This window comes from Eublepharis macularius, chromosome 5, assembly GCF_028583425.1.
Source record: "Eublepharis macularius isolate TG4126 chromosome 5, MPM_Emac_v1.0, whole genome shotgun sequence".
Taxonomy (NCBI): Eukaryota; Metazoa; Chordata; class Lepidosauria; order Squamata; family Eublepharidae; genus Eublepharis; species Eublepharis macularius.
Genome location: NC_072794.1, coordinates 111,187,050 through 111,210,334, shown reverse-complemented (window position 1 = coordinate 111,210,334; position 23,285 = coordinate 111,187,050). Strand labels below are relative to the sequence as shown.

At 40.9% G+C, this 23,285-nt stretch overlaps 1 protein-coding gene across 1 annotated transcript in view; it reads left to right on the top strand.

Annotated features, from left to right (window-relative positions):
- The window catches only part of LOC129330393 (chitotriosidase-1-like), a 59,859-nt gene extending 41,189 nt beyond the window's left edge, over positions 1-18,670 (top strand). Inside the window, exons 13-21 of the mRNA XM_054980422.1 lie at positions 517-546; positions 5,067-5,274; positions 6,752-6,808; positions 8,151-8,301; positions 8,607-8,734; positions 9,903-10,026; positions 12,695-12,877; positions 16,155-16,271; positions 17,079-18,670. Coding sequence (XP_054836397.1) covers positions 517-546; positions 5,067-5,274; positions 6,752-6,808; positions 8,151-8,301; positions 8,607-8,734; positions 9,903-10,026; positions 12,695-12,877; positions 16,155-16,271; positions 17,079-17,222 — 1,142 coding nt within the window. The 3' untranslated portion in view covers positions 17,223-18,670. The remainder of the gene's footprint in view (positions 1-516; positions 547-5,066; positions 5,275-6,751; positions 6,809-8,150; positions 8,302-8,606; positions 8,735-9,902; positions 10,027-12,694; positions 12,878-16,154; positions 16,272-17,078) is intronic.
- Positions 18,671-23,285: the final 4,615 nt, after the last annotated feature.

The window sequence follows — 23,285 nt, the reverse complement described above, 5'->3', positions numbered from 1 at the left end:
AGAATTCTCACAGTTTGTTTTGGCAGATCACATCTGACCACAGCTATTTTGCATTGATGTTGCTGCTAATGGATGATGTGAGAGGGAGGTTAGATTAATTATGTTTTGAAAATACATAGTAATGGAGGCTTGAATTTCCATGGGTTCTGAAGAAGATCCCATACAACTGATCAACTAAACAGGTTTAAAGTGTGCTCTGCTTTGTTTAATAATGGGTTGGTCTGGCCCAGTTCTCTGTCCTTACTGCAGCCTCTGTCTCTGCCCATGCAGGTCCCATTATCCCGGGCACAGCCTTTTGGGTGGTCAAGGGGGACTCCCTCCTCCCTTTTTCACAAGTGGAAAACCATTGCATTCATTTGAGTTGTTCTTATTAAATCTGTTTAAAAGGATTTTGTTCTGAAAAATCTAAGGGTCTAAAGGGGAAATGATAGTACCATGAGATCCATAGCAGGGTCAGCATGATTAAGAACATAATTTCTACTCTTGATTTATTTTGTTTCATTTCTTTGGCATTAGGTTTAGTTGCACTGATATTTCTTCAGAGTGGTAAGTTACAATTTCTTTCCTTTGTTTTTTAAAAGCCATTCTGTTTTGATATCTTTTAATATGCCTATTGTGTTTTTATCCACCAAGGAAGTCAGCCCATGCTGCTCCTCTCCCCCATCATGAGCAGAACCACAAGTGACAAAAGGCACAGATTGGACACTTGTCTGCTTCCCTCAAGTTTTGATGGGAAATGTAGGCATCCTGGTCTCGCAGCTTCGCTCTCTGACTGCTGTCCAATGGACTTTTCAACTGTCACTTGTCCAACATTCCGCCAAGCTGCCTCACAACAAATTTGTTCTCACAACAAATCTCTGTGAAGTAGGTTAAGCTGAAAGTGAGTGACCAGCCCTAGGTACCTTGGGATTTCAACCCACATCTCCCCAGTTGTAGTCTGACACTCATACTATACAGGTTCTCTCATGTTTGCTTTTCCTCTTTTTAGCTATGCTAAGGAGGGAGATAAGGAACACAGTGGGGGTTTGGTACATGGAACAGGAATCAAACATCCACAAATGCTGCCTTACTATTCCATAGAAAGTATAGTGTTAAAGATATGTAATGTGTGGAAAGAAGTTCCACATCATATTTTATTCTGATGCACTTTAAATTAGCTACCTTGAGTTGAGTGATTTTATTTATTATAAATGTAATAAATGAAATTACCAAATGAATGTTGGGCATCTATCCTATATATGCAAGTTGCATTCACATAATATCGTTTCAGTATGTGCCTGTATTTGAAAGCTCTTTTTATAGTTTTACTTTAAATGGAAGAGTTTTAATTCCATCTTGTTTTCCTATTCTGAGGAACAAACACAGTTTTCCTCTAAAGTCTGGTCTTTTAACATTTTGCTTCAGTTAGGGAAACTAATTTATGTTATAGAATGTTCAGTTAATAGGAAAGAAAATTTCCCTGTCACTTTCTTGAAATTGTTTAGTCTGGTTTGGGAGCACGGACCTTGGAAGTGTGTGGGAGGGGAGGGGAGGCTTAAGAAGCAGTCTGGAGATGAGGAATGTTACCTATTTTTCAGGTGTGTTATTACATAATGATTAGATTAGATAATGATTGATTGTGAAATTGTATTTTATTATTGTTGTACCTCACCCTGAGCCCGCTTGCGGGGAGGGTGGATTAAATATTGAATAAACTAAACTACATCCGCATATTTACTAGGCAAATGTTTAAAGCGAACATATTGCTGAAATGAGTTTATCAAAGTCACACACAAATCAAAAATCAAATATCTAAGAACTAATAACAGATCAAAGTAAAAAATATGGAATTATTCTAGTATGAGATGTTCTTCATATGATTCTATCCCAATGGTGCAAAAAACAGTAGCCACAATGAGTGAATAATATAGAAATGGTGGGGACCTGCAACCAAATGTTATGTTAGGGAAGCCCATGCATGTTTCAGCTGTGCTATTGCTTACTTTCAAGTTAAGAATGCATAGGTCTACAACAGAAGCTGTCCCCATAGTAATGTTTAAGGTCTACTTCCCCATAGGGGTGCTTTTTTAAAACTGGGACAGAGCATGCTCTTTTCCACCCATTATCACAGTGACAGGCACCCTATGGGGGAGATGTCCCTTTAAAACTTCTAAGCACAGAACTGGGACTTCTAAATGCAGCCGTTTTCTAAAAACTGATCCTCAGCTTAGCAGTTTTATACAGATTTTTCTCCATTGATTTGCAAAGCCCTGACCTAGAGCTCTAAGCCAATTCATCCGCAAGCCTATGGGGCAATAGGCCATTGGGTTGCCAACCTCCAAGTGGCAGCTGGAGATCTTCTGGAATGACAACAAATGTCCAGACCACAGAGATCAGTTCTCCTAGAGGAAATGGCAGCATTGGAGGGTGGACACTCTGGCATTATACCCAGCTGAGGTCCCTCCCCTCTTAAATCCCACTGTCTCCAGGCTCCACACTCAAAATCTCCAAGAATTTCCCAATCCAGAGGTGGCAGTCCTCATTAGGACTGTTGTCTGGAAGGATTGACCAGAGAGATATGAAACTTGCTTTTCCCCATCACAAGTCCACCAACAAGAGTGATATGTGGCTAAAACCCCAGGGCTTGGAGCATCCAGAGCTGTATGATCATCCAGCCCTTTATAAGACCATCTGAGAGCAATAGCTCCATAGTGCTTGTGTTAGGAGGGGAGAGGGAGGCAGGGAACTTGTTTTTCTTCTCTCTAGCCCTGACCTGGATAGCTGAAAAGTGCCTGATCTTTTCAGATCTAATAATTGGATGGGGAAAAAATATTATTGAAAAAATAAAATTATTATTGAAAAAGAAAAAAATAATTGGATGGGAGCTCTCCAATGAAGACCAGGTTTGCAGAAGCAGGCAATGGCAAACTACCTCTATTAGTCACTTACCATGAAAACCCCACCAGGGGTTGCCATAAATCAGCTATGACTTAAGGGCAAGATTTCATTTTCAGTGCCTTCTAGGTTGAGTGAAAGCAAGCAGCCAGCCTCTTGCTTCCATTCAGCCTTTCAGCAAGCACAGGGAGTGCAGCACATGTGCAGTAATGAGTCTGTTTTTGTGGATTTCTTCATGCCTTTGGGGACTAGGTTGGGAATATCATGTTTTTCTGCATGCGTGGGGGTTCCTTCAAAAAGCTGAAACCTCCCTCTTTCTTTCCCCTGACCCAGGAATGCTACTTTTGATATCTACTACTTTCAATTTCTGTTAGAGGATACAAACGGAGCAACCACAAGAAATGTAGGAAGGGGGAATCTGCATATTCTCTTACTCCCTGGAAACCCCCCAGATGTTTCTATAAACTTTTCAGGGCTTGAGCAGCTACATTCTCCTTCTCTCTTTAACTGACTCTCTCAAAATTCCATAGTTGCATTCAGTGAGCACTATTATGCCAGGGGTCCCCTCCTTTTTTTCTGTTTTAGTTAACATACAAAACCATGGGTTTTTTACATGCCTGGAAAGTTCTTCAAGTAAACAGATACCTCTGCCATGTTTGTAGGTTGGCAGGTTTATTTTATTTAAAATATTTAGTCACAAGGCAGTTCACAACAGGATAAAAAACTAATGACTCTAAAACCAAAATAACTTGTTTCCCCGATGAGCATTTTCATCACCCACAAAGGCCAGTTATATTGCTCGGGGCTCATCATCTCACAATCTCTCTACATGTTACAAAGTACCTAGAGACTCTCAAGTGAATCTCATTTCACATGCCCCCCACCCCCTCCAACTTTCCATGCACTCACTCGCACAGTCACACTTCAGTTTTCTCCACGTGAATACATTCATGCGTTCTATATCAGTTCCTCCTCAACTGCTAAAAGTATCCCATTTTCCCCACATCCATTCATGAAATGCAGGTCTTGACACTTTCTCACATCTTAAAGAAATGCAAATTGGCAAGTCAAAGAATCCTACAGTACATTTTCTTGCAGCAAAAATAGAGCTGAATTGGTGATTTGCCCTTCAGAATTACTTAAAGAAGCAATCACACAAAGGGAGCTCCTGTGAAAGCGGCATTCACATGTGCCAAGCAAGAACAGCCTGCACGTGAATTGAGGACTACATATACAACCATGCACTTTAGCATCCCTAGGTACTTAGTAACATGTAGAGAAACTCTGACTCTAAGAGTCTCTCTACACAAGACATCAGACATGTGTAGAACACATGTCAGGAGAGACCATGTTAGTTGGGAAGGGTAGTTTAAAAAGACAGAGATAGACAGGTGAAATTAACAGAGCCTTTTGGGAGGTGAAGATGAAATTAACAAACCCTCTAAGGACTGATCTCCTGTCTCTGTCTTTTTAAACTATGCCTCCAGGCACAGTTTTAGACTGGAGAGGTGAAATTGACAGAGCCTTTGGGGAGGCAAGGATGAAATGAACAAACCCTCTGAGGAGCAATCTCTATAAGCTCTGTCTTTTAAAACTACACTTCCTGGCTAACATTGCATCTCATTATATCTGATGAACACGCACCAAGGCATCTCATGAAGACAGACTCTGTGTCTTCTGTCCCTCTGCAGTCACCTCCTGGGACCTAGAGAAAAGGCTTCAGCTATCCCTCTTTCTTTACCAGTCAGCCTTAACTCCAGCAGCAGTCTCCTTCCTGATTTTTCCTTATTCAATCTTAATGAGAAAATCTAGCCCTCTCTGTCCCATTCCTCCTAGGGTCCATGGTTGGGAGGAATTGTTGTTTTGAAGCTGCAGCCCAGATTCAAAAAGAAGGGCAACTTACTTTTGATATCTAGAGTTCCCATATCTTTTTTCCTATTAAAGATCATTTCCTTTACAATTGTCTACCACAGATAGGAATTCATCGGGTATAGTGCTCTGCTCATTGTATCTCTTCATGCAAGAAATGTTCCGGTGAATTTCTATTTGTTATGCAGTTGTTAAAAGTGCAGAACCACCATCAGCAAAACAAGCAGCAACTCTAATGGTACTGGTTCTGCAGAGTCCGGTAGCCTAGGTCTAATTTTTTAATTAACTCCATCTTTGATATTCTCTCTTAATTATCTTAACAGTTTCTAGCTATAAACTGATTTGTTACTTCACCATCTGGTCCCAGTACCGAGAACCTGGTGGGCGTTTTGTTCCTGATACCGATACCATTGACGCCAACCTCTGCACCCACATCATTTATGCTTTTTCCAATCTAAGTGGCAACCAGATAACTCATGCCGAATGGAATGATGAGACTACTTATGAAACCCTCAACCGACTAAAAACCATGTAAGTATGGTAGCAAGGCTCATGCAACATCCCAACATCCATAGTGTCTTCTGTTGATACAACAGAGGATTTGCATTCCTGGAATCTATACAGACTACAGAGATCAGTTACCCTGAAGGGTGCTTTAGAGGGTGGACTCTATGGCATTATACCTCACTGAGGTGCCTCCCCTCCCCAAACCTCTCCCTCCCCAGGTTCCATTCCCATATCTCCAGGAATTTTTCACTTTGGAATTGGCAACCCTACTCTTGCTAGGCATCAAATGCTATGTTAAGTTCTCTAGCTGCTGCAGTTTGCATTGGGCAACACAGAATCAGTAATGCCAATGAGCAGGGTACTATGGAAAAAGCAATATCACTTGGGAAACTTACGGGTTGGTAAGTATGAGGCTCAAACTACACGTTACAGAGAGTTCCACGATTCTTTCCTCCAGATCTTTTTTAAACAAAGCAGCCTGAAACAATTTTATCAGAGTAGAAGGGCATGTGGACAATGCTGCTTAACCTTTTCCCCCTCCAGTTGTTTCTCCATTTAAAATCACCCTCCCAAAGATACTTTTTCACCTCCCAAGGCAAGAAAATCTTCATATCTTTCCCAAACCTTCTCTCTGCAGGTAAAAAATCAGATCAAGCAGAGTGATGTTGAGAAAAAAAATGATCAAAGAAAGGAATAAGTAGTTCCTTCCAGCCCACCTCTCTTACAGTCAGGCACTTTTTTAAAAAAAGCAGAGGAAACAATCATTGAACTTTGCTTAAAATGTAGTTTGAACTTTAGAGACAGGTCAAGCTTGCCATACTTTATCTGAATTCCAGACAGCTTTGAAATGGGGCATGAATGATAAGCAGATGCAATTTTCTTATTACTGCAAAAGTAAAGCTATCTAGTCTAGACTAATTAGGCAGAAGATGTGGAGAAAAAGTATAGAACAATTGGGGCATTTGGTGTATTACAAATAGCAATGTTATTTTATGTGCTAAATTAGGATTGCCAGCCTCCAGGTAGTGGCTGGAGATCTCCCGGAATTACAACTGGTCTCCAGGCCACAGCTCACCTGGAGAAAATGGCTACTTGGGAGGGGGGGGTGGATTCTATGGAATTATGCCATGCCGAGGTTCTTTCCCTCCCCAAACCCCACTTTCTCCAGGTTTCACTCCCCAGATCTCCAGGAATTTCCCAATTTGGAGCTGGCAACCCTATGCTAAACAGAATATAGCAATAAATATGTTCCTGGATGTATCAAATGCTTATTTGTAGGATTAGTCCAAAGATCTCAGTATTTAGAATCCCTGACCCAGCCTCACCCTCTCACCTTCTGCACAATCCAGAGAAAGTTAAATGTGCTTAAGTCCCACTGAAATCAATTAAATTTGAAACATTTAACTTTACACATTGCCCTATGTCCATACTGCCCATTCTGGAGTCACTTCGGGATAAAATTATTTAAAATCTTTTTTTTCCTCATATTTTCCTTCTTTAGAAATCCTCAATTGAAGACCCTTCTCTCTATTGGTGGATCTGGTGAAGGCTCCAAACGGTAAGACTAGGGGGTTATTTTTGATATTACTGCTGCTTTTCCCAGGAAACACAAAATGTAACAAGCCCATCTAAAAGCACTGCTGCCTGCCATCCAATATGTATGAAGCATCTGCAGCTGTAGTTTCAGCAAAAAGAATGCTTGCAATTCATTCTGTTCTGCTCTGGAACCAGGACCTTTATCCAAAAGTCTGTTATCTGGAACATAACATTTGAATACAAGTAGCTGCTGGTGGGAGGCATTTTTCTTACTCAGTGTGGTATATTATGATGTGATGATCCTTGGGGGGGGGGGGGGAAAGCACTGCTCTAAGTGGATCATGAACAGCAGCAGCTTGTTTCCCTGTTCATAAGTTTACTGGGAGAGCAGCTCCTCCTATTTCACTGTGCAGATGACTGACCATGTGAGCCAAAGTCCCACGTGAATATTCTATCCATGCAATACATCAGTTTCAAAAGGTGGGTGGGAGGGTATCATGCACAATTGGACATTCATGCAACTCCCTGGATCACACAGGGATCACATCTGAATGGTGGAGGGGAAGGTGCTGCTTCACCACTATCTTAAGTTAGTTCTGGCCCTCAGTTCAGGTGTTGATAAAACAACAGAGAAAACAGAAAGACAAGTGAAATGATCCCACCTGATTCTTCCTGTAGCCTCTGTGATTCTTTGTCTGGAGGCTGCTGGGTGAAGGGCAAGGTGGGGAAAATAGCCTTCACCAGCAGAATGTCCATAGCTTAGAACCCACAGGATCTTTTTTTAAGAAAACAAATTACAGGTCAAGTTAAACAGGGTTTGAAATTCCTTGGAATATACAACTATAGAGTCTTCCTGAGGCTTCACCAGTATACATTTGTGGAATTTTCACAACTAAGGATTTCTTATCCTTAATTTCCTCCTTTTATGTGCTCTGATAATACATAATTTTAACTGCAATGGTATGTTTGAACCAGAGAGAGAGAGAGAGAGAGAGAGAGTATATAGGGCCACGTATTGTCTGACAAAGGAGTCTCAACTCTTTTACTATTAATGTCTAGTTTTCCAGTATAAAACCAGATTATACAAAAGACATCACATACTTAATCAGTTTACTTGTTCAAAAGCTGCACATTTTATGATTAATTTGAAGAATAAAAGTAAATTGCAGAATTTTATTTAAAGTGTGGTATTATGTTATAGATTACAATATAGCCCCATACTTGTAATTCTTTTGGGGTGGTAAAAATGTTTTTCAGATTCCATGGAATTATTTAACCATCTGACTAAAAAATTTATTAGTTTCTACAAACAATAAAATCTAATTTAAAAACCCTTCAGTTATGCATTTCTTGTCTGTTAACAGCTTGAGCAACATAGCTGCATCTCCTAGCAAACGCTCAGAATTTGTGTACTCAGTGGTGAAATACCTTCAGAGATATAATTTTGATGGCTTTGATCTTGACTGGATTTCTCCAGAAGAAAGAGATAAAAGGCATTTGGTTGACCTAGTTAAGGTATATGAAAATGGAAATGCTCTTTATGTAAATTTATGGATAAATTTGTGGTGGATAGGGTCTCTATTTATGGGTCTTTAGGAAGAGATTTTGTCCTTCCTTTGGGACATCAAGGGCTTCAACACCTGGTATTAGGAAGTGGGAGGTTGTACAGCCGCAGCAGCTGGCTACTGGGGAAGAAGACGAATGTTGCTAATATATAAGGAGGTACAAATTGTAATGGCTATTTCATACTGGTGGAGAATCTGAAAGCTGACACACTCAGAAATTCCTTGAGAAAAATAATGTCTGGTGATGTTTTTTAGGACCTGTCTATACAATTCAGTAGAGAAGCAGCTAAGAATCCAAGCAATAAAAAACTCATACTGAGTGTTGCAGTACAAGCTGGGAGGGAATCCATTGATAAAGGCTATGACGTAAGGGAAATCTCTAAGTAAGTATTGTCAGCAATACTCTGTTAATGAATATAAAAGTGAATTTGTACAAGTATGAATGAACAGTATATTGACAAGAGAACTGTGCATTTCCTGTAACTGCACATTCTGATGCTACTCGTGGTGGTGCATGGGGCTGCTATTCGTCAGACATCAGTAACGGATTATTCAGCAGTGGCCACTGGAACATCAGCCAATGAGCCTTTCCCATATTGATTGTATATATTACAATCTAACATATAAAAATGGAAATGAAACTAATTTGTCCCCCACTCCAAATGTTCCTTTGGAAAGTTTGGTGGTGGTGGTGAATATTTTCTGTGTAGCTGGACTAACATTCCACATCAACATTCACCAAAGATTTTGCTGCTGCCATCAGGATTTGACAACAACTCATAGTTGACTTGTAACAACATTTAATAAATTATATATCAATTTATTTCATTCAGCCAATTAAAATAATCCAATTTCACATACTTCAGTAATGGTTCGGTAGTTTTCACAGAAGCAAAAATAAGGTGATAGAATGTTGGGTTAAAATCCACAAAGCACAATAGTTCCCTGGTTATAATTAGCAATGGCAGCAGATTTCAGAACTGGGGTGGGGGGTGGGGGGTGGAATATATCTCATTATAAGCCAGGCACAAACTATTTGATTCAGGCTTAGTTTATGAAGTGATTCATCATCACCAGCAGCCCTTCCATAAATGGTGTTTGGAACTGACATGTCTAAATCTGTTCAGAAGTATGCAGGCCATTTAAGAAAAGATCTACAGGGCCTCTCCTGTCTCCGATGCACGTTCCCTGCTTTTATCTCCCTGCATTCACAAGGGTAATTATTTGTGAAAGGACTGGGACTGGCAGCGGGGCTTGGGAGCAACCCCTCACCTTCCCTCCCCCCCAAGACTTTCCCAAGGATTCTCCAAAAGACTTGTAAAAGACAGTGCCAAGAGAGCTCACTCAAGGCCACATTAGAACTAGTTTAACAGTTGAAATCTACAGAGGAGCAGAATTCCATCCCCACTGCTACCCAACAAACAGTTCCACAGATCCATATTTTTCATCTGGAAATCATCTGCTGAAAGGCACTTTTACCTTGCAGACTCTGCACAGAAATGCAGCCAAAGGACATTGTGCCACTTCTCACTTCTTATTTTTTTCATTTAGGGCTGCAGACTTCATTAATTTCCTATCCTTTGATTTTCATGGTTCCTGGAATGATGAAACTGGCCATGGAAGCCCTCTGTACAAGGGCAAAAATGACTATGGATCTTCATCCTATTATAATGTTGTAAGTTATCAATGCAAGAACTATGACAGACATTTCCCAGGGCTTTCCCAGATGTCTTAAAAGGCTACATACTCCCTCTAGAGCTATATTCAAGGAAACTTGGCAAGGCTCTGATCCAGGTATGCAGTTGCAAACCTGATTCTCCCACTGCCTAGTCCATTGAACTAGTAATCCATACCAAACAAATTCTGTCCCTCCTAATTTAAACATACTGCTACACATGAGGGTGATTTCTGAAGCATACAGATTGTTTCATCTGAAACTTTCATGTGGAGGAATGAACAGTGCACCCCTCCTTCCCTCAATCACAAAGGTGGTATAATGTATGAACTGGCATTTCCACACAGACAGTCATGCAGATACCCTATTCTCCCCAAAAGGGGAGGGAAAATTGTGTAAGTGGACATTCACTTGGTCACTAATACAGGGTAGAAGAAGATTAAACCCTTTTCCCATCATATCTAGGCTTCAGGTAACATTAGGGTGCTCAGACAGGCAGAAGTTTCTTGCACTTACCAGGGGGTGCACACACAATTCTGTTTCCAGTATTGGTGGAAGAGGATACTTGAATTTTTGTTGCTGCCATGACCATAAATAGTCTGGCCATTCACAGATGGCCATTCTGGAAATTAAGAAGACACTACTGGAGCAGTGATCACATTTCACATACCTGGGGGACTGCCTCTCACTATATGTTCCCCAGAGGGCCCTTTGTTTGGTAGGCTAACATCTGCTTGTAGTTCCCAGCCCCAGGGTTTGCCTCACCTCAGCCAGGGCCAGAGCCTTTTCGGCTCTGGCACCAACCTGATGGAACTCTCTGTCTGTGGAAACACGGGCACAGCAAGATCTACTATCCTTTTGCCAGGCCTGTAAAACAGAGGTGTTCTGCCAGGTGTATGGTAGTTGAGGTGAGCGGACCCTCCTCTCCTCGGCCTCTTGCCAGTAGGGGGACATTGTCTCCTCAGTCTATACAATATCTAACAACTCGCCACCCACCCCATGGGCTTTGGATGTTGAGGGGCTCTGCAATGTGAATGGCCCTGGGTTTTATTAGTTGGAATTGTTTTTATTTATTAAGCTACCTTGTTTTATATTTTGATTTCATCCACTCTGAGTCTGTTTTACAGGGAGAGCAGAATACAAGTGCAATAAATAAATAAATAAATAAATAAATAAATAAATAAATAAATAAATAAATAAATAAATAAATAAATAATGCATAAGATCTGAAATATAATGAATTTTGTAAAGATTCTTTCTGGGAATTGATACAGCAGAAATGTTATGGTACTTGAATTCAAAAAATGTTTTTAATTGTCAAAACTATTAGACACAGGCTCATCAAAAGCTTACAGAACCTTATTCAACCTTATTATACAAGTATCACTGTCAAAATTCAGATTTTGAAATGGAACTGTATATTGACAAGCAAATGCATAATTTAGAAAAATTAGTAAGATTTGTTGCTGCTTTGTAATACTGGTTTAAGACTTGCATTATTTCTTCAGGCCTAGGCCTTTCATCTTGGTCCTTGTCTGGATCCCACCAGCCTGCTGGTGCCCATGGACTTACATCTTTCCTCAACAGAGCCCTTTAAAGCCTCAGTACAGAGAGCAGAAGGAGAGAGAAGTGCTCTCCTAGTTGGGAGAGGGTAGGGCCAAGGAGGGAAGAACCTGGCCAAACCTCAGTCAGCTATTGAAGGTTTGGACCTCTTGTGAGGCTAGGGCTCCTTGCTAGAGGCCATGTCAACTAACCAGGCCTATGAAGCTTGGAGAGAGGGATAAAAGGAGGCAGGAAGTCAGGCAAAAGAGAATGAGGTGGGACATCTCTTGGCAATAGCTGAGATGCCCAGGGAGAGGAGGAGGAACAAGGTGAAGGCTACCTCCTCCTTTTTCCATCCTGAGGCCCAGCAAGCCCCTAGTTCCAAAAATGGATGGTGTAACTGGTGGGTGATCTAGGAGAGATACCCCTCCCCCAAATAAGGCAACATCTCACAGCAGTGAATAAATTAGATTAACAGTGGCATTGCAAATCTGATTGAAGGAAGAACCATTTAGTTCTGGTGTGTCTAAATGCCCAGTAATTCATTATTAGATTAAAATGATCATTGTGATGTTATAATGAACATGAGTTGCCATTTGGGGGATAAGGACACTCTTAATGAGTACTCCAACACATGTAGGGGTGTTCACATTATCCTGACACTGTATTTTGAAGACTTACACTATCCTGATCATGATGAGTTGCCATCTTGAACCATGGCTGCTTCCATACACGTTGGAAAATCCACTTTCAATACTCTTTAGTGAATATTTGGAACAGCTTTTCCATGTGTGGAACAAAAAGTCCACTTCCAAAGGATTGCTAAAGTACATTGAAAGTGCATTATTCAACACGTGTGGAAATGGCCCTTGTCAACAGATTCACAAGATTTATCACTATGCCCCATAATGGCAATAGGTGATGGCTTCAGATCAAGCTGAAGCTCGCATCAGATCAAATATATGAATCATCCCTAAATCACTCATAAAGGGTCAGTCTTTCCCCATACCTCATAGATTGGCTTTCCTGTATTAATTAAAAGCAGATTTGGCAGGAGAGGTGCTACATAGAAAGGTAAGAGTTGATTCTTACCCAATGGATAATGGCTACTCTACTTCTTCTCTAGGACTACTCTGTCAAATATTTGAAGTCAAAAGGTGTCCCTAATGAGAAGATTATGATGGGCATCCCAACCTATGGACGAACTTTCACACTTTCATCCAGACAGACGGGGGTTGGGGCCCCAGTCTCTGGTACCGGAACGCCTGGACCATTCACAAAGGAACATGGGATAATGTCATATTATGAGGTAGTAATGGTTACATTTGTATCCCTGTTTATTTTTCACGAACTACCTCCTCTGCCTCATAAATCTCAAAGAGATGGAGTCATACTAAAATTAGGATCAAAAGAACCAAACTAAGAGAGTTCCTTATATAAGTGAGTGTGAACAAAGAAACTGGCAATTTAAAGTTTTCTGTTTCCTTTACATCTTATTAACTGTCACATCATTAGTTATCTATATCCTGCAGGCAGCCCTTGGGGCCTAATTCGCTCCTCTCCACAGTCACAGATCATGAGCACTCAGCCCTGAAGAAATGTCAGTTTAAAGAGGTATTCTAACAGATGCCTTCAAATTTAATTGGCAATAGTCAAGAGAGCGAAGGGATCTTCCTAATGTCTTCAAGCTATATCACCACCTATCAACACATCTGCCTATCAAAACAATTGTAATATTTTGTGCTTTAGATATGTCACATTTTGTATTAAAAGTATTGGTGCTTATCCAGTCAACTGCTAATACAATCAACTGATGCAGATCTCCTTCACATTCCTGTTATCTCAGCAGCCCCTTTTGACCCTCCAAAAGATGAGACTTGAAATCACAAGACCCACATGGACAAAAAAGCTAAAAAAGAAAGAGCTGGGGACTACAGTCAGGAAGGCGGATTAAAAAAAGCCACTCCCTTCTTCCACTTCTGTTTGGGAAGTTCTTCATGCAGAGGCGGGAATTTTGTGCCCTGGCCTCTCAACCCATGTGATTTTTTTTGTCCAGATCCTGTGACTTCAAGCATCACTTTTCTTGGGGTCAAAAGGAGTTACGGGGGAACAGGATTGTGGGGAAATCTGTGTGCCAGCTCCTTCTCCTGATAATTGGTGAGATACAACCTAAGACAGATGACTAATTTTATTTATTTATAACCCACCTTTTTGGCAAATTTCCCCACCAAACACTCCTCCGAAAATATATTGTCAAAGGCTTTCACGGCCAGAGAACGATGGTTGTTGTGGATTTTCCAGGCTGTATTGCCGTGGTCTTGGCATTGTAGTTCCTGACGTTTTGCCAGCAGCTGTGACTGGCATCTTCAGAGGTGTAGCACTGAAAGACAGAGATCTCTCAGTTTGACACTCAGAGATCTCTGTCTTTCAGTGCTACACCTCTGAAGCCCGGAAAATCCACAACAACCATCAATCCTCAGAAAACATAGGTATGGGGCAAAGGTTGGATCCTCACAGATTAGTAACTGATCAATAATTGGAAAGCAGCAGATGGGAATAAACAGGTGTGAGAATGAAGAGAGAAAACAATGAGATTGCCTCCCTTCCCCCTTCCCAAAAATCAGTATAGGGTTGGCAGTGGCACTATTTAACATTTATACATTATCTGACTATCCATGTGAGGAGTGGTTTGCACTATGGGAAGACCACTCTGACCTAATCAGTTACATATGAAATTGAAACTGAAGTTTCTCACGGCACTTTTGGGTTTTCCACATGCAGTTCTAGCCTCATACTGCTTTGATTTATCCCCTGAGCTGCATACATTTTTTTGCCTTTAATTTTCACTTTGAGTTTTTTGGGTTTCCCCCTGGTTTTTTTTCCAGTTCTTTTGAGACCTCTTTTACCTCAATCTTTTTCTAAAAGCTGGTTTTGAGTCCAGTTTTTTCTCATGCATAATGTTTCTTTCAGTTTTGTTTGTCCTGCCTGTTCCTACCCAACTCCAACCCGCTTTTTGATGAATGAATGTTCATCATCGCTTTTCCCTTACCTTCCTTTCCCCCTTCCTGCTTTTGTTGTGCTCTTTTTAAATTGTCAGTTGTTCGAGTTGTTGTGGAGACCGGAAGGGTGATTGTAAGCCACTCAAAGATTCCTATGGATTGTGAAGGGCGGGGTATAAAACTTCCTCCTCCTCCTCCTCCTCCTTCAATTTCATATCCATAGCTCAATTTACCATTGATATAATAGGTGCAGCAGGTTCTCTGAATCCACAGCTATCATTTTTTAAAAAGTAAGTCTAAAAGAAAGTCTCCAGCCCCTTTCACTGCACAGATATGCCTTTTCCCTTATGCCTCCACAAGGGAAGCGGCTAGAGGTTTACTTTTTTAAAAAAAGAAAGAAAGAAAGGTGGAAGTTCAGAAACTTGCCGCATGTATTGGCACTTTTAAAAAAATTGCAAAAGACCTGGTGGCCCAGGGGAAGGGAGGTGGCCTCTTCTGGCTCCAGACAAAGCAGCGCAGTTTGAAAAGTTCATAGCTGCTGCTGCTGCTCTGGGCTCCATCTCAACAGAGGTTGGTATGCTCTGCTGGTGCCAGCCTTACCCTCTTGGCTCTGGATCAGCCCAGGCAGGGATCTCCAGTTTGGATGGGGGAAACTTAGATATGGGTGGTGGAGCTGCTCCCCTTTTAGGCTTCCTCATGCAAAAACTTCTTTCTATCTTTTTTTAAAAATCCAGGTCTTATGTTGATCTATCGATCCATCAGTGTAAGCACGTGCAAAAAATAAAAGGGTGTGTGTGTGTGTGTGCTGTTATTAAAAAATAATACTAGACCTCCATAAACTAGTAGCAGAGTAGCATCAATTGCAGAAAAAAATGTGATGGGTGTTTTGGAGCTTGCTGGCAGGTATTAGTGTGAGAAAGAAAATAAACTTACTCTTAGCTTAGGTTTAGAAAGAAATAAGAGCTCTTTATTATAGGAACTCCGTACTCTGATAGGAGAGAGGCGAGATTCCTATCCAGTCTAAGGATGGGCATGGATTGCAGGACAATCCTGCATCCATGGTGCAAGATGGTGAGAAGAGGTAGTTGATTATTTAATGCACATGCAGAACAAAATAAACTGACTCCACAATTGTAAAAATGCAAAGGGAGGATAGACGAACAGAAGAAGCATACGCAAATCGATTCCAGTGCTTGGAGATCGACTACTAAGAAAATCAGGAATACACGGTGTACGGAAAAAGCCTTATATATAACACTAATATTCTCTTTTGCCATCAAAATCCAGAAATGCCCATCCCCATTAGAAAGATCTGATCATTTTTACTCAAACGTAAGTCCCTGTTCAGCAAACATCATGATCCTCCAAGCAATTTTCCTTTTGTTCCTATATTTTAATTAATTACTTACTGTTCTGTCTTGCCATCCCCAGCATTAATGAATCAATTACCAATTGTCAATTCTTATATGCATGTGTTTATGGTGGAAGTAAATAGCTCATTTTGTGGGCAAAGCTATTGCCTATTTTCTTTTTTATTATTGCAATTTTGTAATAATTTATAAAGTCATTAAAAATTATTCCTGCCAGATCTGTGTGTTTAATAATGGTGCCAAGAAGGAACAAATTGAAGAGCAGGCAGTCCCCTACTCTTACAAAGGAAACCAGTGGGTAGGATATGAAGATGTAATAAGTGTTCGGGCCAAGGCAAGTATTGACAGAGTCTTCTATACCTTTTTTATTAAGAAACGTGACCCAGAGAACTCCTGAAAGAATTACATAATGTGAGGAAAACTGCTTCTTATTTTTTGTTTAAATACAAGTGACAAATTGGGTTGAAAAAATACCATGGCTCTCACCATTAGGGTGATTTTACTTGGAGCGTTAAATTTGTTCTTGGACAAAGATATGCAATAGGATAAGAGTTAAAGGCAAACAAACAACAGGTCCAAAATATGGCTAGCAAATACAATCCAGGTTTTAACAAAGATGTGCTTTTTAACTTGCATCCTTTATAACTTTCCATATTACATATTACCATGATACTTGAAAATATGATATGTGCCACTCACCAAACTATAAGCTGCTGTTTGCAGGGGTATGAGCTTCTATCAAGGAATGGCAACTGCCCAGGATTTTAGGCCTAGTTAGAATTCTGTTCTCTTAGCAGATTTCTAGCACCAGAGGATGCAAAAAGCCATCCCAGCAGAGCCATATTTGCTACTAGCACATAAGCAAAAGTTGTCATGATCTACATATTGTACACATTCGTCCCTAATGTGGAACCCTTGGGCATGATACAATAAGCTTGGCTTAGGGCAAATGGCTACCATGACCTTTTCCTTGCATTTCTCCTTGCACAAGAGTTCTACAGTAAGTACAAATGTTGTATTAGATCCAACCCACTGACTGAAGTGCAGACTGATAAATGTTGGGGGGAAGGTAGAGAGTTCCATGTAATTTCATATTTGTGATGGCTGTTTAATTGTGTACCCCTTTCTCTCTGTCCTTCAGGTTCAATATATGAAGGAAAATAATTTGGGAGGTATCATGATCTGGTCACTTGACTCAGATGATTTTTCAGGTTCTCATTGTCACCAAGGAAAATATCCACTAGTTGGGGCTGTAAAAGAAGAGCTGAATAAAAAGCCAGCTTAACCACAGCATAATATACCAAGAAAACCTTGAAGGTAACATGAAGCATCTGATCTCCTTCACTGGTCAGCTTAAAATCACCACCTCTTTTCATACGAACTACTCCATGTTCTTTTTTCCCAAATCTTTGGTTGCAATATTCCTTGTAATTTTCCCCTCATTTTGGAACCATGAGAAGAGAGTGTCTCTTTGCTTTTCTTTCTATACATTTTTTCCACTGTGCAATCCTAGGTAGAGCTACTCCTTTCTAAACCCATTGACTTCTATGGGATTAGAAGGGTGCAGCTCTGCTTAGGACTGCACCGTTAGACACTGCATAGGGAAAAATCAATTAAGATAAATCCTAACTTTTTTGGCTAGTTGACTTTGATGAGAGTAGTAGTAGTTAATGCCAAAACTGATCAGGAAGCACTTATGACAAATACTTCCAGAACATAGCAGATGCTCTCACATTTGAAGAAGGAATGGAAAGCCTTATGGTACATGGCATCTAGCAATTGGTGATTCAATTCAACATCCCATACAGCAGGCTATTTTTCACCTACTTCATTCAGGCTTCTAATGCCCCAATTGAAGAACTTGTGCTAGAAGGACAAGTTTACACTCTTTGTCCTGGTCCATACATATGTAGTGTTGTATATTGAAGGGGGTAATCTCCACACTGGGGCTGAAGTATTTTCATACAATCCAGCAACACCAGTCTCAGATGCATTTTACTGTTTGAACAAAACTCAGATGCATCTTACTATTTGAACAAAGCTCATACAAGCTCATATCAATAGTGTACTGTAATATTCCATCCCAGCACAATGGATGTCAGATGCTTTGATGCAGGAAACTAGCAGTGCTACTTTTCATATCTTTTTCATCTCAGAGAATGTGGATAAGATGTGCTACCATTCTTGTTCATGTGCCTCAATGAGAGTAGCATCTTCAGTTGAAAAGTATCATTAGCATCACTGAAAAGTAGCTATCTCCACATCTTCTCTTGCTCACTAAGATAACCTATTTTCTTACTTTGGCCCCTCCCCAAGGCTTGGAACTCCCCTTCCTTCCAAGGATTTCTCCTTTTTCATTTTCATCATTGTACAAATTCCTCCTCAAAACTGTTTTATCTCCTTCCCTTAACCCATAAAATAACTATGCAAAGAGTAGGGGCAATTGCAGTCCTAATGTATGGTTTATTTCTTGCATCTTCTCAATTTCCCCTTCTTGTCTAGCATTAGACTGTAAGTTTTCTTGGGCTTTTCTCTTGATTTATCCTTCTTCAGCCTCAAGCTTAACCTGCTGTGCCACTGGATGTGTTCTAGATTATGTAAAGAAGCTTTTTCACATTAACAAATAACACTGGAAAGAAGACCTGTTCTCTGTTTGTTAATCAAATGCAAATGGGTTATGCATGTCCAGCTCTGTATTCAGCAGTTCATTAAATGGCAAAAGCAGTTTTTTTATCACTTGTCTAATGGCATTATTATTATCTCTAGATAATCATTATGTCCTCTGCGTAAGTCGAGGTTACTTCAACACGGCTCCTGTAACCACAAGGTCTTTGATATTATATCTTATCTTAGTTTTTCAGTTAGATGCTTGATGGGAGATTTCCAAGGACAAAAATATCATGGAGATTGCTTTCTATTGTGTGGTTCCACTAAGAGATCTGGTAAATTCAGTTTCCCCTCTCCTTTTATGACTATCAAAGAACAAATAATTCCACAGGTTCAATGAACTAGAATTATCTAGAATTATTTTTCCCTATGCTACATCTTGCTTTTAATAAATCTCCCTTGCTAAAGTATCTATTTTATTGACCCAATTCAGCACTCTATTTAAAAGGTGTTGTTAATTTCAGCTCACTTTGGACCTATCTTTGGCCTCGGAGCATTTCTCAAAGAATGCTTGACATTAAAAAATGAATATTGAATGTGCTCAATTTGCTCAGAATAGGAATGTGAATTTGAAAAATACAAATAATACAGATGATTTGCTTAGCAAGCAAGAGGGGCTTTTCATGAACCTTTTCATCCCTTGTAGGTGAATTTGGGAAGATGGAAAGAATTTGAAAGTGTTTGTACATGCAGAGCCAGGTCAAAACAATGCAAGCTGGATAGCCACACTATGCAACTGAATTTGTTTGCCCTAAGCGACATCATCTTTACCAAATTTGACTAACTACATGAAGATGTCCCAGGAAGGATGACTGAGAAAAGGGGGAAATGGTGCCCAAGTAACAGCCATGTGGAAATAGAGGGAAACAAGGATTGGGGGGAAATCTCTGAAAGAACTACATTCACAACAAAAATGTTGACTGCTCTATGCAACTGCATGTGGCTGACTACAGCTATCCACTGCCTCCATAACTACTTCAGGTCACCCACGGGTAAGGGCACCAACAGTGCAATCCTAAGGTGAGTTACTCCAGTCTAAGCCCATTGAAATCAACTAAGCCCATTGAATTCTTAGGATTGCATTGCAAGTGTCCTTCTCCCTTATGTGCTGTTCATAAAGAGTGGGCTCTTGGTCATTGGTTCATCATCACCTCACTAGCTACTAGTGTAGTGTTCTTACCTCTTGTTTAACATATAACCAACTAATCACTTAGCCTCTGCTTTAAAGAGATGGATAGTTCTTTCTACCAGTACTTGCCAAGGTATAGCCCCCACTCAGGCAGATGTTGTGGCAGAATGGCCCCCACAAGAGTCATTCTATGCCAGGAAATGTAAAATTTACCCAGATGACCTAGGTCCCTTCTCTGGATCTCCAGTCTTGTTGTGCCCCCTCCCTCAACAAAAATAAGATACTTTTTAGTATTGCTACCAGCAGGTGCTTGTAGGTAGGAATGTGCCAATTCAGTTCCTCTACAAATCAAAGCTTCTATTTTCAAGTTAAGATGTCCAGGCTTTTCCTGATGAACTTCCTTGTATCTTGGTATTCATGGTATGCTTTTTATGTAGGTATAGGATTACCACAATAATACCTAATTCATTTTTTAAAATGCTTTCCTGGGGCATGCCCATCTCTTCTCTTTCACTTACCTCTTGGGAAAGAAAAAAGTGGTGTGGCTTCTGTTCTCTTACTGAAAGGATCACACACACATATGCACTAGAATACTATGTGCCATGCAAGTGAAAAAGAGTAGGGCTTGATCCTCCCACTGAGAAAGTAGAGACTGTATCAGGAGGACTGTATCCATCTTAGGTGATGCACAAGAACTACACCATGAGAGATGTACTAGTTCTCTCTTAATTTGCTGTCTTCTCCTGGTGGAATTACCAGGGAAGAGAAGAAGCTGCATCACTTCTGTTCACAGGAATACCATCCTCTTTAAAATGTGGTGGGGGTGACACTGGAAGAACATGGTGAAAAGTATTTGGGAGATCTCATAGTAACTATTTCCTCTTAATCTAGTAAACTTTATATGAATTATGTGGGCAGGATAAGAATTGTCAAGATGAGCTCACCATTTTAATTCTAAATTGAAGCTAGATGTGGCACATAGATTAAGTGCTTCAAACAGTCCTCTAATTGGAGGAGGAATAAGGGAATTTGTTGGGAATCTTATCTACGTAAGGTTGGATCTAAAGCAGAGCCAGTTCCAGGTTTTCATGAATTATGGACTTTGGTATAGTCCCTTTCTCCTCTAATCACATCCATTATATTTGGTCCTTCCCCTTCGGCAGTCTACCCTTTCTTCTTTAGCACACCTTCTTCCATTTTGCTGAACAGAAATCAAACAAATTTTTTCTTCCTTGGTTGCAGGAAGGTAACGCAGAAAATTATCTGTGTAATTTAGAGGTTACTTTCCATATATACTTTCCATATGCTGCCACCATTTAAACTAGGCCCATTTAATGTGACCAGAGCAAGCGCATATGTGTGTGTGTGGGGGGGTATTTTTCAGCCAACAATTTCAAGCTAGCCAAGGTTAAACAAAGCAAAAATAAACTATATTTACAAGATAGAACATAGGAATGAACAGATCTTAACCTAAGTATCAGAAGAGGTTTGTAAACAGCTATCTCTCTCTGCTGCCTTCCCTCAGCAGAGACAAAACCCTTCTCCCTGATCAGCTCCCAAGAGTCTCCTTTCCCTCCAACAGACAGTAACATTCATTGGCCTAGAATTCTGCCAGCTCCCATTGGCTGTCTCTCAGAAGATGCACAGCTGGAGCCAGTCATGTCTGTCACACAGTCATACAAGCACAACCAGGGAGTAGGCACAATGCGTTTCTGGGATACAACAAACAAAATAGAAAAGTCTTCACATACTGGCATAAGACAATGATATAGGGAGACAGACAAATCTTTCTGGGAAGGGAGTTCCAAAGTTTTGGTGTCTTGACTCACGACCAAGGAGGCCCTCTGGTATATTGCTATCCATCTAGCCTCAAATGGTGGGGGCATCTGAAGCAAGGCCTTTGAAGATGACTGGAGTGTATGGGCAGTTTCATATGGAAAAAGATAGTCATTAAGGTATGCTGGCCCCAGCAAAATAGAGCTTTAAAGGTCAATACCAGCACCTTGAATTAGGCCCAGCAGCAAATTAGGAGCCAGTAAAGAGAACGAGATTGGAGTAATATGGTCTCTGCAACCCACTCCAGTCAACATTCTGGACACAGCATCCTGTACCAACTGGTGCTTCCAGACAGTCTTCAAGGGCAGCCCCATGTGCAGCACATAGTAGTAATCTAATCTAGATGCTACCAGGGCATGCATCACAGCAGCAAGATCTTTCCTACCCAGGAAGGGCAACAGCTAGCTTACCAGCTAACATTAATGAAAGTTACCCCTGGCCACCACTGTCACCTGGCCCCTACTCAGCAGCACACCCAAGCTACAGACCTATTCATTTAGGAGGAGTGCAACCCCATCCAGGACAGGAGACATCCCCATTCTTGGGTCAAACCTTCACTCCACCAATAGCACCTCCAGTTTGTCAGGATTAAGTTTCAGCTTGTTAGCCCTCATCCATCCCAAAGCTGCTTCCAGTCACCTTTCCATGGTTTCCACAGTCACTGTGGAATCTGATGGAAGTGCAAGACAGAGCTGAGTGTCATCTGCTTATTGCTGGCAACTCATTCTGAAAGAGTTATTCCCAGTGACTTTACACAAATGTTGAACAACAAGCAGGATAAGATAGAACTTTATGAAGCCCCATAGGTCAGTGGTCAAGGAGAAGAGCAGCAGTTCCCAAACACTGCACTCTGAAATCTACCCTTGAGATAGAACTGAAACCACCGCAAAACAGTTCTTCCCAGTCTAACCCCAAAAGGTGATCCAGAAAGATACCATGGATGATGGAATCAAAAGCTGCCAAGAGATCTAGGAGAATTAGCAGGATCACACTCCCCTCAGCCATTTCCCAGGATAAGTTATCCACCAGGGCAACCAAGGCTGAACCAGTATGTGGCAGTAGAGAGTGACTGGTTATGGATGAATGAAGCTACAGATCAAGATGGGTAGCAATGTTTGTCTGTAGCAGTAGAAAAGAGCAAGAGTCCAGCAGCACCTATAAGACTAACAAAATTTGTGGTAGGGTATGAACTTTTGTGAGTCACAGCTAGACATGGGCACGAACAGAACAAACAAACGAACATGGTGTTTGTTGTTCGTTGCCATCCACGAACAATGAACAAACATTGATGAACATGACCCGTACATGAACATGTTCGTTGTTCGTGGGGGCCAGCTGGCTCTCCTCCAGCCATCAAGATCCCTACCACACCACTCCCAGAAACCCTACCTGAGCAGGCAGCAGGAAATGTACCAATAATAAATAATGGCTTGGCCCAGAGCCTGGCAGCAGCCCTGGAACTTGAAGAGTTCCTATCCCACCACACACACAAAAAATTCAAGCTCCAATGCACTCTCCCTTTCTCTCTCTCTCTCAAAATGCCAACAGCAACTGTCTCTCCCTCACTGTCTGCAAAACCAGAGCTGGGAGCCCCCCCCTCCCCCCTGCTCTTTGCTTCCTTGTAACAAATTTCGAGCTCCATACTTGGAAGGAAGACCTGCCTATCAAGCTAAATTGGGCTTAGACTGGGGTTTCCAGGGCAACAGCAGGAGTTCA